The sequence below is a fragment of the Triticum aestivum genome, chromosome 2A, assembly GCF_018294505.1.
Source record: "Triticum aestivum cultivar Chinese Spring chromosome 2A, IWGSC CS RefSeq v2.1, whole genome shotgun sequence".
In the NCBI taxonomy this organism is placed as follows: domain Eukaryota; kingdom Viridiplantae; phylum Streptophyta; class Magnoliopsida; order Poales; family Poaceae; genus Triticum; species Triticum aestivum.
In genome coordinates, this window is record NC_057797.1 from 511,489,804 (window position 1) to 511,505,415 (window position 15,612).

General features: G+C 40.7%; 2 protein-coding genes across 2 annotated transcripts in view; one reads left to right on the top strand and one right to left on the bottom strand.

Annotated features, from left to right (window-relative positions):
* Positions 1 to 5,638: 5,638 nt before the first annotated feature.
* Positions 5,639 to 12,788, top strand: LOC123189153 (protein transport protein Sec24B; the record flags this gene model as incomplete). The annotated part of the gene is given in 12 exon segments (XM_044601499.1): positions 5,639 to 5,692; positions 5,801 to 5,973; positions 6,093 to 6,279; positions 6,470 to 6,615; positions 6,688 to 6,842; positions 7,570 to 7,651; positions 7,739 to 7,854; positions 9,901 to 9,996; positions 10,348 to 10,471; positions 11,374 to 11,642; positions 11,823 to 12,034; positions 12,303 to 12,788. Coding segments are annotated over 12 exon segments (1,826 nt in total), but the record flags the coding sequence as incomplete, so codon positions are not given.
* Positions 12,789 to 13,047: 259 nt separating this feature from the next.
* The window catches only part of LOC123189154 (ABC transporter B family member 29, chloroplastic), a 5,929-nt gene continuing 3,364 nt past the window's right edge, over positions 13,048 to 15,612 (bottom strand). The window contains exons 6-11 of the mRNA XM_044601500.1: positions 15,069 to 15,152; positions 14,480 to 14,696; positions 14,231 to 14,316; positions 13,811 to 13,998; positions 13,584 to 13,713; positions 13,048 to 13,499 (exon numbers count right to left, since the gene is read on the bottom strand). Coding sequence (XP_044457435.1) covers positions 13,335 to 13,499; positions 13,584 to 13,713; positions 13,811 to 13,998; positions 14,231 to 14,316; positions 14,480 to 14,696; positions 15,069 to 15,152 — 870 coding nt within the window. The 3' untranslated portion in view covers positions 13,048 to 13,334. The remainder of the gene's footprint in view (positions 13,500 to 13,583; positions 13,714 to 13,810; positions 13,999 to 14,230; positions 14,317 to 14,479; positions 14,697 to 15,068; positions 15,153 to 15,612) is intronic.

Genomic DNA, 15,612 nt, shown 5'->3' on the forward strand with positions numbered 1-15,612 from the left:
GTCCTATTCAACCACCCCTCCACCGACTACTGTTCATCCAACCCTCCACACCACGGGGTCCTGTTCATCCACCCCTCCACCGTCTACTGTTCATCCAGCCCTCCACCACACCACGGGGTCCTGTTCATCCAGAGGCAACGCCACCGCTCACTGTTCATCCAAACCCCCCGCAACGCTCACTGTTCATCCCATCGATCGACTTCAGTTAGCAGCAGTAGCGAAGGAATCGCTCGATCGGGTTCAGTCAGCAGCCATCGATCGATCGCTCGGGTTCAGTAACGCGTAGCCTACAGTGCAATCGCTCGGGTTCAGTTAGAGCCCAACGCCTCGCTCGGGTTCAGTTAGAGCCAACGCCTCGCACACGCGCGCGTACGTGTACGAGAGAAACGCGCATCGCTCGGCCCCCGACCTCCCACCGTAACCGGGAACTCCCCGAAATTTTCCTCCCCCTCGCTTCTACCATGGTTTTTTCCGTCGTGGACGGCCCAAAGAATATCATGCAGCTGCGTCTCCGGCCCGCCCAGGACGAAAAGCCCATTTTCTGTCATGATTTTTTGTCATAGAAGTAGGAGCCCACCACATCTATGATGATACCGGGTTTTGTCACAATTATCGTCATAGAAGTGTCATATGTATGACAGAAAAAAAATTCGTTCGGCCCAAAATGTCACGGATGTGTCTTTTTTTTGTAGTGGCGCTTCCTAGATCCATTTATGGATCTGGTCATATTGGATTTTGGCGCAAGTCCTCACGTAGATCGTGTGTTGACTTATGTGCGGCCTTGTTAGCCGCTCTATCACGGCCACAAGGTGGTTGATCCGGCCGGTTGGCCGTTTTATTTTTCGGCTGTGTGGGCTCTAGGGCCTCATCATCGAATTCAGGCAGTAGCTTGCGCTTTGGATATCTCTTTGTGTGGTAACTTCCACCGTAGTTTTCTTCGTTGTCGAGCACTTTGTTCCATCTGCTGTTGAGCGTATTTTGTGCAGCCTTAAGCCTTTGCTTTTGCTTCTTCAGACTCCTCGCTGTGGCAATAAGCCTTCTGCGGAGGTTCTCTTGTTCCAAGTGCGTCTCCGGGATGATGTGTGCATCTTCGTCTGGACTGTTTTCCTCCCTAGAGGGGGTTTGATGAGGTTTATCCTCGGCGTCGCCGTCTTCGGATATCGGATCCGTACTATGTTCGCCGTTTGCAATTTCATCGTGCTCTGCTGATGGGTCAATGTGGTCGTCGTTTCCTCTGGAGTCGACTGGAGAGTTATTTTCTCTTGCGTTGTTATCGCTGTTTTTGCTATGGCGGGACTTAGAGCGGCGCCGCTGACATCAGCGCTTGGGTTGCTTCTTGGAGGGGTCATCCTCCACTGTCTCGTCGCCATTGCCTTCTTTGGGGGTGTCCACCATGTATATATCATATGATGAGGTGACAGTCCAGCGCCCTGCGGGCGGTGGTTCCTGTTCGTCTCCTGCATCGTCGTCCATACCGTCGATGTCTTCGGAGTCGAAGTCGAGCATGTCGGTTAGATCGTCGACAGTGGCTACTAAGTGGGTGGTGGGTGGGGAGCGAATTTCTTTGTCGTCCGCATCCCATTCTAGCCGAACATAGTTCGGCCAAGGTTCCCCTAACAAGGAGAGAGACCTTAATGAATTTAGCACGTCGCCGAAAGGTGAGTGCTGAAAGATATCCGCGGAGGTGAACTCCATGGTCGGTGCCCAATCGGATTCGATAGGCACGAACGCAGGCGGTTCGGAGCCCGTGGCCGGGGACGAATCCAATGGTTCGGCAACACGACTCTCGTAGGGGGTGAATTCAATATCCGGCTCTATCGCCACTGAGAGTGCGGCCTCCACGGCGGGTCTATCCACCCGTCCTCAGATGGCGCAATTTGCTTCGAATTGAGAGCCGGAGTAGTTGCAGGTGTGATCTACCAAACACTATCTGACGGCAGAGCTAAATCATGCTCATCGTGATCGTGCAGCGCACCTGACATGGGCTCGAATCCGTCGAAGATCAAGTCTCCGCGGATATCGGCAATGTAATTCAAGTTTCCAAACCTGACCTGGTGGCCAGGGGCGTAGCTCTCGATCTGCTCCAGATGGCCAAGTGAGTTGGCCTGTAGTGCGAAGCCGCCGAATACGAAGATCTGTCCGGGGAGGAAAACCTCACCCTGGACTGCATCGTTACCGATGATCGAAGGAGCCATCAAGCCTTACGGTGACGGCACAGTGGAACTCTCAATGAAAGCACCAATGTCGGTGTCAAAACCGGCGGATCTCAGGTAGGGGGTCCCGAACTGTGCGTCTAAGGCGGAAGGTAACAGGAGGCAGGGGACATGATGTTTACCCATGTTCGGGCCCTCTTGATGGAGGTAATACCCTACGTCCTGCTTGATTGATATTGATGATATGAGTATTACAGGAGTTGATCTACCACGAGATTGTAGAGGCTAAACCCTAGAAGCTAGCCTATGGTATGATTGTTCTTGTCCTACGGACTAAACCCTCTGGTTTATATAGGCACCGAAGGGGGCTAGGGTTACATAGACTCGGTTACAAGGGAGGAGATCTACATATCCGTATTGCCAAGCTTGTCTTCCACGCCAAGAAGAGTCCCATCCGGACACGGGACAAAGTCTTCAATCTTGTGTCTTCATAGTCCAACAGTCCGGCCAAAGGATATAGTCCGGCTGTCCAGAGACCCCCTAATCCAGGACTCCCTCAAGGGCAACAACAATTCACAAGGGCATTTGTGTGTTTTAGAGCTTGCATTGATGGATTTCTGTCAGGATGTAGGCCTTACTTGAGCGTTGATGCCACTGCCTTGAATGGGAAATGGAAAGGACAGATCGCAGTTGCTTGTGGTGTTGATGGACACAACTGGTTGTATCCTGTAGCTTATGTTGTCTTCGATTCAGAGACTAAAGAAACAGCGGTGCATACAGTATTCCCAGCTGTTGAACACAGGGAATGCTTTAGACACATGATAATGAACTTCAGAAAGAAATATCATGGAAAGGTTTTTGAAGAAAATCTATGGCCAGCAACATACACGTATTCTCTTGCCAAGCATAATCACCATATGGACAAAATTATGGAAGCCAATCCAGAAGCTATCGCATACCTTGATGAGTGGCATTCTAATTTGTGGAGCAAAAGCAAGTTCTCTACGACATGTAAATGTGACTATGTGATGAACAACATAGCCGAGTCATTCAACTCCATGATTAAGAAATTGAAGGGTTTCCCTGTTCTTCAATTATTGGATGCATTGCGAGAATGACTAATGGTCTGATTTGAAATAAGAGCTAAAATAGCGGAGAAATTTGTACGCAGACATCTACAAATTCTGCCAAGGATCAGCAACATGATGAACAATAGATCAAGGGGGATTGTGCTAGTTGGGATCTCTAGAAGTGATGACTGCAAAGCGGAGGTCACTATAAAGATCCATGGATATAATTGGAAGCATTGTGTAGATTTGGACAAGTGGGAATGCTCATGTAGGCGGTGGCAAGTAACTGAACAACCTTGCCTATATGCCATTGCATTTATCACAAGTATTAGGAGGTCGAGAGATAGATGACTATGTGCATGAGTACTATTTCGTGAAATCATTCAGCAATGCATATGCAAAAAATGTGCCCACCATGATCGATAAGAAACAATGGCTAGTGGTCGATGTTGGGTTCAAATTGCACCCTCCTGTACTGAAAAAGGCTGCTGGTAGATTTAGGACACAAAGGATAAAGTCAGCCTTTGAGAGCATATCAAAAAGAAGATACAAGTGCCCAGAATGCAAAGAACTTGGGCATTTGTTGAAGACATGTCCAAAACTTCATCCCGGAACGCAAGACAAGAAACATGTACTTTCTAGCAAAGAATTGTACATTCGAAATTTAAATGCAAAGAAATGTATAGTCTAACTAAATTTCTCTATCTCAAATCTGCTAGGAAAAGGAAAAATGTTGAGCCAGTAGACATCGAAGACGCAGAAGCTATTGCCATAGATGTTGAGACTATGGGCACTACAAGGTTAATATTCTTTGTTTTGCTTCCAACAATCCATAATGGTCTAATTTTGTCTATTGTAAATATGCATTTTGCCTACTCTGGTGCGTCTAATTTTGTTTCGAACAAGCCAATGCATAGAAGTCTATTTTTGCCTATTAAATATGCATCTCAACACTTATTTGCATTCATTCTCAGTGTTGAAAATGGTTCTGTAAACAAGAGAAGAGGTGGTAAAAGGGCAAAGTCTAGCCCAGTTTTTGAAGCACCTAAGAAGACTTCTACTACCCACTAGTAAGTATGCATGTGCAACGCGTCTTGCCTAATATTATAACCATACATTCACACATATAACATGTGTTAGAATATTTTAATATAGACTACATATGGATTGAAATGAGTGAACAAACACACTAAAACATGTCTATAACTATATAACTATATATATATATATATATATATATATATATATATATCCGATTCACAAAACATAGTTTTAAAACCATTATGTAGACATAGTAGAAACACAATAAACATAATAGGGATTGAACTTTGTACGGGCCCAACAAAGAACACAAGAAGCAAATGTCCTCTGTTGAAGAACACAAGAAGCAAAAAATGTCCTTCGACGAAGAGCACAAGCAAAAAGAAGCTGTGAACCTTGCTTTTTAGGATGATGCGCAACTACATTTATTTTGTGGAGCACTATGCATATGTGAACCTTGCTGTTTAGCTGATGATGTTGCTAGACTTGGATGTACTATGTCTCAACTTGTGTGGAGCTGCTTTTGGGATGGTCCATATGCATGTGAACCAGCTGTTTAGGTTAGATGATGGATTTGATTTCTATGAAGTATTTTGTTGATATTTAGAATGCCTTAACCTCTTTACTATGTTGTTGGTCATGATGTTATTATTGCACTTCTCATCTAAATATCCTATAATTATGTGTGATGGTTAAATTTCCAAAGAGGTCATGCCAAAATTTCCTCTTTACTATGCTACTGGTCATGATCTTATTAATGTGCATACTTCTCATCTAAATATTGTGCAACTATGTGTGATGGTTAGATTTTCAAATAGGTCATGCCAAAATTTTCTCTTTACGGTAGTGTTGGTCATGATCTCTAAATATTGTGCAATTATGTGTGATGGTTAGATTTTCAAATGTCAACCAAAATGTCCAATAAGATTGAATAAGATTGTACCACATATGAATGGAGAATAAACCAGTCCTAGTTTGGTCCAGTAAGTGATCGATATGATCGTGGGGTTCCTGTGTGGTGTTTGTGGCACCCCTGGACGCCTTTTTTTGTTGTTGCTTCCTTTGTAGTGTAAAAGGGAAAATCATTGCAGCATTATAGCGAGCAGCTCTACCAATCCAAGATCCTGTTATGTTGGTAGATTTTGTTTTCCACTAACATGATGCATGGATAAACGAATCCAAATCCATCCTGGTTTAGCTTGAATTCGTCTAGCTAAGATAGGTTCCACCTTTTGCGCCTGTTGTCCTGATCAAAATATTTCAGATTTTCATGAGAATAACTCTATAGAGTTTTGAGACCTTCTGTTTTGTTTTATTTAGAGCTCACTTGTTTATGTCTTCTTCTCATAATTTATTTCTTCATGTTGTTTTTAGCTTCTGAGGAGTTTTTGGAGCTAGTCAAAAGTGCTCTTCTGGCAGCTCTTGAAGGTGAGATCCACTCACAAGCTTTAGGAGCTAATCTATTTATACAACTCTGTTATTGAAAGGACATACATGATACAGCTACGTGTACACTGATCTATTGATGCCTTGCAGCTCTTTCTCCAGGATCATTATTTGGGATTTTAACGTTTAGCAGCAAGATAGGACTATATGATGTTCAAGGTCCAATACCAATTGTGAAAAACGTTTTTATCCCTCCTGATTCTGACGGCACCTTGCACGTGGACCTTAAAGATGTCATGCCATTTTGTTCATTTTTGGCTCCTGTATGTACTTTATCCTCTTAATTTAATTCCTTCAATTTTCAGTTCAGTCATTTACTCAACCTCTATACCTAGAGCATTGGTTTCTCCTATATGCGCTTATTTTAATTACATCTCAACAGGTTGGCACTTTCAAAGACCGCATTGCTGAAGCACTAGAAACAATTAAACCAATAGCTTCATGGGAAAGGGCAACTACTGCATCACAAGTTCAAGATCACGCATTGCATCATACCCGTGGGTTTGGGGTAGCAATTGATGCTCTTGTCAACTACCTAAGTGTGGAAAATGGAACTACCTTTGAACTTGGTATGCAATTTTTTTTGCAGGGAACTTGACATCTTATTGTATTGATTACACTACTATTCTGTTATTTCATTAGTAGAAGATATACATATTCTCTTTAAAGGCTTTATTAGTAGAAAACATACTTATTCTCTTTAAAGTACATGGCCTTGCGTTCTAATATTATGCATTTTCCTGGTAATTTTTGAAACAGCTAGAATATTTGCGTTTTTATCTGGGCCTCCGAATTATGGGGCTGGCCAACTGGACGCAAGAAGCAATGGGGACCACAATACTGGTAAAGTGGTGGATTCAAATAATACATTACTGCCCGAAGAGACAAGTTTCTACAAAAATCTGGTAGGTTCGCATAAATATTGATCAATGCATTCTGAGAATATTTTGGGAGGTATCCTGATTGCCATATCACAGGCTGCTAGTGCTGTTCAAGCAGGTGCATGTGTGGACCTTTTCGCGATTACAAATGAATACACTGATCTTACTTCCCTAAAAGTTCTGAGTGTTGAGAGTGGTGGCTCATTGTTTCTGTATTCAAATACAGATGAATCAACACTTCCACAAGATATGTAAGTTCAGTCATCATCTCTGGCTCTGTGCTCTTTTTATTCAGCAGTCCAATTGCATCTCCTCAACTAGGAGATATCCTAACGTGGTTCAGTTCTCAAGCACTGTTTGGTCTGTTTATGTTATTTTCTTCCTCTTTGTAGGTCAGTCAGATTGATAGGATAACATATGCTCATGCTTTGTACATTAGTGTAGCTCAAGAAATTGGTGTGCTTGGAACCCCCATAATGTTGGGATCACATCTATGGACATTCAGGTCTATTTAGTGATTTTGTTTGTTATAATCTGATTTCAACGTGTGATGGCTGTTTATTAAATCTCCGTGCCAGGGGGTTTGTTACCCAAGGCTAACTTTGGGGCTTTATTCTGGCCTTCTGGGGCGGTGAGATCTGAATAGGCTTCTTCCTAGTATTCTTTTGTGGGCAACAGGTTCTGTTACTACTCACTGTTGAACCTTAGATTTAGATCATGTTGACTTGCCTGATGCCAAATAGTCTAATAAATTATCTGATTGTTGGTTGTGCACTACCCCAAATGTCCATACTATAAATTGAGCAGACTGGGTTTGACGTAGTTGGATGCCTGGTACATGGTAAATACAATCTATAGCCGAATATATGTGCAGAATGTGAAAATATGATCAACATGTTGTTCACATGCTTTGAGCCATTGATTACAATATAGCTGTGAAGTAGTAACATGCATTTATCCACCGTTATTACTTTTCAGATACAAAATGCTAAAGCGTCCATATGCCTTTGGATGTGTACTGCGGTTGAGAACATCTCCAGAGATCAAGATTGCTGATTCTGTAAGTACTCTGAGAGATATGCAAATTTACCTAGTGAACCTTTTTATATGTTCCTTCAGCTGATATTGTTTAATTCATGTCCAACAGTATGGTCATTTCTTTCCAGATCCTCAATACATGCATGTTCAGCACATAAATTGCTGTGATTCGTTTGCTAGCTACACTTACGACTTTGAGTTTGAAAAGGATTCTCAGTTTGCCAGGTAAAGGTCACGCTGTTTCTAACTTTTGTAGATTATGTGCTTATATGTGTTAAAATTTGATGAACTTGAACTAACTAGCAGCAATGTGGTACTTTCCTTCTTTGCTCTGACAAATTGGAAGTTTAGATTTCCACCGTTCAAAGAGATAACCAAATAGGAGACTCTATCATCCATTTACAGTGTTGGGCCTTGCTAGTAATTATGCCAATCCGTAGCCAGATCTTTGTATCAGACATTTGTTTCTTCCCTACAGGTAGGGTGACATTTTTTGTGGTAAAAAAAAGAAAATGATTTTATGTATTCTGTACTCCAGCTTAAATCTGCCATTGGACCTGTTTTTTCATTCTACTATATATGGATGCTGTATCAGATTATCCACAACTGGGCTGGTCTGGTTGAAGAAGTATAAGCCTTGTGATACATGAATTTTGTTTGTTACTGACTGCACCAATAAAGTCATCATGATCCACACCCATAGCTGAAACTAGGATTTTCAAATTCTTTCTTACCTGTTGTTAGCGCTTGAACCTTTGGAACAGACGCAATATGGGAGGATTCGGCTAGGTCAGGAACTTACCGATTGGGCACCGTGGAGAAGTGTGCAGCTAGGGCTGAAACCCCAGGTGCAGGGGATAGTGATAGGACATGCTGAGCAAACAAACGATAGGCCTAATTCTATGATTGATTTGTTCATCACGTTGCCACCCCATTACATAGAGTGTTTTCCTTACACACTTGCTCAAATTGATAAGCCCACAATGAGTCTTAATCTATTGGAACACAAATTGGACAGTAATGAACTAGTGATACCTCTATCAATAGTAAGTTTGGAAAATTACCTACACTGCGAGCCCTGATGTAGTTTATATGCATCACTAATCTGTACCACACGAGGGATCTTCTTTACGCCCCGCAAAAAAAGATGGGATCTTTATGGCACCATAGGAATAGATTTACGATACATTTGCAAGTTCTTCTCCTTGTCCGGTTGTCCTTCTAAACTATCTTGGTTATGGTTATTTAGATGTCGCCTTCCAATCAATCCGTGCTTCTTTTTAACCTATATATGCCAAATTAATCTGAGGCTTTCCTTTTCTATTGCTTATGTCTAGTTAATCCTAGCCGTTCCTTCTCCACTTCTAAATATTATAGATATTTGTAGAACAAAACATGCTAGGATGGGCTCAGCACATTACTAAGAGAAGGAGAAAACCCGATGAACTATACCATTCATTGTCAAAATGGAAAAAAAAACTAGATTTTTCAGCATTGAATCTAACCATCTTTTTTTCTCTACGAAACCTATCATCCTTTAGATGTTTCAACCTAATTCACAATTAGCGTGTCTGGGATTTGCTCTTAAAAAGACTAAAAAAGTGCACAATGTATAAGCATGTTATCTACCAGGGATCTTGATAACTATGCTATACAAGGAGAAAACCCGACAAACTATACCATTCATTGTCAAAAGGGAAATAAACTAGAATTTTCAGCATTAAAGCTAACCGTCCTTTTCCCCCCTATGAACCTATCATCTTTTAGATGTTTCAACCTAATTCCCAGTTAGGATGTCTGGGATTTGCTCTTAAAAAGATAAAAAAAGTACACAATGTATAAGCACTATCTACCAGGGATCTTACTAACTATGCTATACAAATACAAAAAGGATACTACTACCACCGGTCGGTTACACAGGGCCCTATTGTACTGGGTCTAACTTTGACCACCGATTTAACCAGGAAAATATGTGCTATGTTCCATAAAAAGTAACTGTTGGAAACATCTTTCAAATGCAATATATAGACCATATTTTCTTATTTAAATCACTGGCCAAAGTTAGACTCGAAATATGAGGCGGGCCTGTATAACCCCAACCAGAGAGTAAATCATAAGACAGATTCTAACCGTTGATTGAGTCCGGTCTTTTCTTGAGTATGTCTTTTAGTAACAATAACAACTTCCATGCCTAAACAAGGGAACTGTAACTATGATGAGTATAAATATATTATCTCCTAAACCATTTCAACATGATGTTTGCAACTGCAGGAAGTCAAGGCCTCCTATTCTCCAAATCGCATTTAAGTACACGATGATAGTACACCATGGTGATACATCAGATGATGCTTCCAATTCTGGTAGTAGGTAAATTTCGTATCGCCTGTCACAGATTTGTGAATACTGAGTAGTATGTTACATTGTTACTGTTTGCTCTTACAAGTTAAAGTATATTTGATATGCCATTCCTCTGGTGTCAATAAGTTTAAGCATACTGACAATTGTCCTTATGTGTGAGCTGTCCAAGTTATTTTTTGATGATCCTGTGATATACTGGCTTGCATGTTAATTACTTGCTTGCTAATGTTTGTCTAATTGTCAATTTGCAGTGTGCAATTTCTTTTTGTCAATTTGCAGATGTTCCATGCTAGCAGCAGTTTTATACACATTGTTATCTATATTTTCATATTTTGTAACTTAAAAATACACCTCGTCCAGATCTAAGTTCTCAGTGCAAAGGCGGCTAAGGGTGCGGACTATCCAGTACAACACAACTGCTAATATCTGGGACCTGTATGACTTTGTTGACCCAGATGTGGTATTGACGATACTTGTACACCAGGTACAACCTCTGTTTCAGATTACTGCATTTCCTCCCTAAATTGTAACGGTGGCAGTACAATTTTGATGGATAAACTGTTTGTCGTAAGCACGAAGGCTGTTAACTGTAGGACTAAAGCATCTTACTACATCAATTAATTGCCACTACAAGAAAGTTATAGCAATCAAATGTTGCCACAGCCTCTGTAGGACTATAACATATTACTACATCAATTAAGTGCAACTCTACAAGAAAATTATGCGTAGGAAACTTTTGTCTGGGATACAGCTGGTTACAAGCTTAGTGTTTCTGTATTTTACTTAAACATTCATTTAGCTGTTTATTTGAATATTCATCTAATGGTTTTATTTGAATGTTCGTCAACAATTAGAAGATTGATATTTATTCAACCCTTCTAGGCTTAGGAGCTATTAGGTCCCTATTTTGGTAGGCCTGTTTTATCTTCTTCGCTGCAATCTGAAGCTAGGTTTACTCTGGTTGTCTGGCACTGGTTTCCGCCTTTCCGGTGTATTGAAGTCGAGCCAAACCAACAAGTTTTGAGTTCTGGGTTTCCAAAATGCTCTCAGGACTCTGTGTTAATATGGAAGAAGAGAAGCTAAATTTGACCGCAGTCTACGCTAATCTATTAATTCACCATAAGGAATCCTAGCCTAGCTTAAATCCTTATCTGAATCAGCTTGTTTAATGAATACGTTCTGCAGGGACGTAATGTATTATATGTATATTGTAGTTTTGGCATTCTGTGGTATTTTAGTTATAAATGCTAAGCTTGGTGACCGTAAAAACAGGAGAGAAATGTTCATGATCATCAAACCTAATTATATTCTAGACTCGATAAAACCAAAGTTATCACCGAAGATCGAGCAGAAGATCATTTGATACTGAAAAAGTTCATTTTCCAGGTTATTTTGGCTTCTTTAAGTGATGTGGTAGAAGCAAGGCTATGGATCCATGATTGGTTGGCGATTTTCATTGCCCAGTACAACAAGGCATACAAGAACGTCAGACCTGCTGATTCTGGAGTTTCTGATATTGACGTTGATTTCTCAAACTGCTCACAATTGCAGCCTCTGGCACAGCTTGTATTTGCATTTCTAGTAAGCCCATTACTTCAAGTTCAGGATGAACATATTCATCCAGATTACCAGACATATTTGCAGTGCCTCTTCAGGTGAAGTATATATTTTGCTACCATGCAGTTCCTAAAGTTCTCACAGGAAGAAACGACAAAATTCCACAAATTCCCTTTCCACATTTTTTTACAAAATCCAGATTATCTCACTGCTGTAGTTTATTTGAGCTACGCAAGTACTGCTTATATAATGTTCAACATTATTATTTTTCTTCACAGTGCACTGGAACCGGCTTCTCTTCGGCAAGCTATATGTCCTACACTGAGTTCGTACTCCTCTCTTGATACAGAAGCAGAAGTGCATCAGTCTCTAAGTCGCAGTGTATTCACCAGTGAGAGACCAATATTCCTTCTTGACGCCTACACTGACCTTTTGGTGTATTACTTGCCTACAGCCAGCCCTTCAATTCCCTTTCCTCCTCCACGTGACTGTGAGTTCAGCACCATCTTTTTTAAGTGCCACTTAGTTGTCCTGAGATTACTGCATTTCCTCCCTAAATCGTACTCTCTCTGTAAACTAATATAAGACGTTTTAGATCACGTCTTATATTAGTAGGGAGTACTAATTCTGTTGTTATGACTTTTTAATTTCTGCACGCATATTGAAGGCCTCAACTACAGGAGAACGGATGTAGTAGTATGTATGGTTACGGCTTATTTCAGCCAATGCATATGCTAACACTGAACTTATGTTTGTAGGTCTGTTGAGATCAACGGTCGATAGGTTGAAGCAAGAAAGGACCTTAACTCCCAGGCTTGCTTTTATTCATGGTGCACGTGATGATACAACAACATTTGAGAAATACCTGATTGAGGATCGGGCTCTGGATGGCACTCTGCTGGTTGGCTCTATAGGTTTCAGATCCTTCCTTGAGGAGGTTAGAAGCAGAGTAGCCGAGTTTGGAATATAGAGAGGCCTGTCTCAGCTGTTGTTTAAGCTGTTCAATATGCAAGATTGGTCATACTGGGCACCTTGGCATGGATAAGATCTGTTGTGTTGCTTACCTTACTTTTGACACTCCATGTTGCTAGGGCCACTCCATTGATATGATATGAATCCATCACCACTTGTTGAATATGGCAGGATTGCGTATTTCTTGAACAAGTGTTTTGTACATTGCCCAAACAGGCAGACACACTTTGGTGACGATTTTGCTTTGTACTGTACGTCATTTTTACTTGTTATATATAATGTTTGTATGCGTGCTTTTTTGTATATAGAAAAGTAAATATTGTCCTATTTATCATGAAACACAGGACTATGCTGATATTATCAGCTCGCAGTTACAAGGCATACGCAGAGAGCAACACAGCTGTGCGCCTGTTTGCAACTTTCTGATTCGCATTATTTCGGCAATTCCATTATTTTATACTTGTAGCTGTGTGCCTGTGTGGTTGCTGTGCTGCCGCAGTTAACATTACAACAGACCAATTTGGCATAATATATTGAAATCAAGTCATGATTTTATACTTGTCGTTAAGTCTACCATCTCATACCATTAATTTGCTGATTCTCTCTTGTGGCATTATCGTTAACCGCACCACTTGGTTTGGTACCTGATCCTGACGTTCAGCGATTTGGAAGCCCAAATGCGCTTATTACAAGGGAGCTTTTCTGGCCGACAGGCGTCCACGGAAACATGCTGCTTCCACCGTTTGATCACTCATCAAATCATGCCTGCGGCTCAACGTCCGCATTGCAGCGCAACAAACCACTTTTCCCTCATAGTCTCAAGCCTCTCCTAATTCTCGACTGAGGACATCTGGTGGTGAACCGAAGCGGCCATCTAGGGACAAGAAAGCCGACCTCGTGATCTCTCGTAATTTACCGCCCTCTAGTAAAACAATTCTATCAGCCATCAGGATCATCTCCAGCCGATGAGCAATGATGACAACCTGAAAATGCGGGGAGAACATCATGAAAACAGGTAGGCATAGAAATCTCTGAAGAACGATACTCCTACTGCACACGCCACTTACAGTGTGGCTTGCCATCAAATTCATCAGTACTTCTTTCAGTAGCAGCTCAGACCTGCTATCCAGAGCAGACGTTGCTTCATCCAGTACCAGTATGGAAGAGTTTTGGTAGATTGCCCTTGCGATAGATAACCTGAGGATTGAAAATACGCATGGTGTTGGCTTGAATGAAACATCGAAACCAATTCAGCCAAAAAAGCTGCCAGACATTGTGCTGGGGAGAATTTTACCTTTGTTTTTGCCCGCCACTTAAACTAGAACCTCTCTGTCCTATATACGAGTCATATCCCTTTGGCAATATCTTAGTGAACTCATTGGCATTGGCAATCTTAGCAGCATTCTCAACTTTTCTCATATTAATATCTCCCATAGGGTCACCATACGCAATATTTTCAGCAATTGTACCGGAAAATAACATCTATGAAAAAAGAAGAAATGAACATGCATGAAAACAATGGCAGTGCAAAATGTGTTTAGTCCAACATGTAAAAATGTTAAATTATGTGTGTTGGAAGCTGAGATACCACCAAAACAGAGTTCCATCAGGAGTTGCAAACAAAAGATTACCAAGATATCCTATCGAACACCCCAAATGAGATGCTTTCAAACCGCAAAGACACAAAAGGAAATGATACACCACAGGTACTAACCGGGTCCTGTGAAACAAACGCAATATGTGTTCTCAAGCACTGCAACTGAATGTCTTGAATATCATGGTTGTCCAGAGCTATATGTCCTAAAAGGGAAGTTTGTCGATAGCCATCTTAGAAGATAATCATGAAGTTTAGATAACCAAGAAAACCAGAATTCATGATACCAAGCTTGAGCTAAAAAGGTGAAACGTGTAAGACTGTTTACAGATTCTGCACCAATTGTACTACTGATGTTCAGTTCAATACCACTTTGTGGATGATAAAGACGGAGGAGTAATTTGGCAAGAGTGGTTTTCCCTCCACCAGATGGTCCAACAATAGCAATAGTTTCTCCTGCTCTGATATGAAGATTCACACCATCTACTGTTGGTGGCATACCAGCAACATATCTAAATGTAACATCATGGAACTTAATATCTCCCTTAACAGAATTTAAATGAACTGCACTTGGTTTATCCCTCACCTACAGCACATGAAAGCAGCATGGATGTATGAGTTGTGACTTATGATAGAAAATTTCCTTGATAACAGAAATTCAAATCCAAGAACATAATACCACAAAATTATACTTTCTCAAAGGTATATGCTATGGAATTCGTTTCTCACACAACCAAATAGACTTCTTTTACCTTCAAGCAGTTTCCCACTAGAAAAATGTAACTAAAACCCCATGATCATCCAAACCAGAAGAAAATTACTTTAGGAATATTGCATTTCTCGAAAATAATACATATATATCACATACATAAGAAACCTTAGAAAAAAATACTAATGATTTGTTCGATGATCTTATAATTTTAATAAAAAGCAGTCCTTAACAATAGATGGCGATTACCTCAGGGATGAACCTTGTTAAATCAAATATGCGTTCTAATGCTGGTTCTCCTTGCTTATATTCATTGTATGCCTTGCCAAAATCCTACGCATGGAATAGATTCCCGTGAGAACCAAATCAAGAGTGTCGGAAGGAAGTGGTGCATGACAACATGCAATAAGACATGAGGATACAAAGCATACTCAGAAATTCTCAAAAAGAGAGTTAATAACGCAAAATGAAATTCTCAAAAGAAAATGATACTCCCTCCATTCCCTTATACAAGGCCACTTTTGACTCATAATTATGGTCAAGAAAATATGGATTATATGTCATAAAAAACATATCATTAGAAAGTTCTTTGAAATTTGCATCCAATGACGTACTTTTTATGGCATATAACTCACTTTTTGTTGATAAAATTAATGGTCAAAGTTAAGTTTATTATCATACTTATACTTATCATAAAAACTTGATGATATGATATTTGCTTCTATACAGGTACAGAAATAAAAAGCAACAACAATTGTTTTTGCATATTCCGGTACAATAACTCATCAGGTGC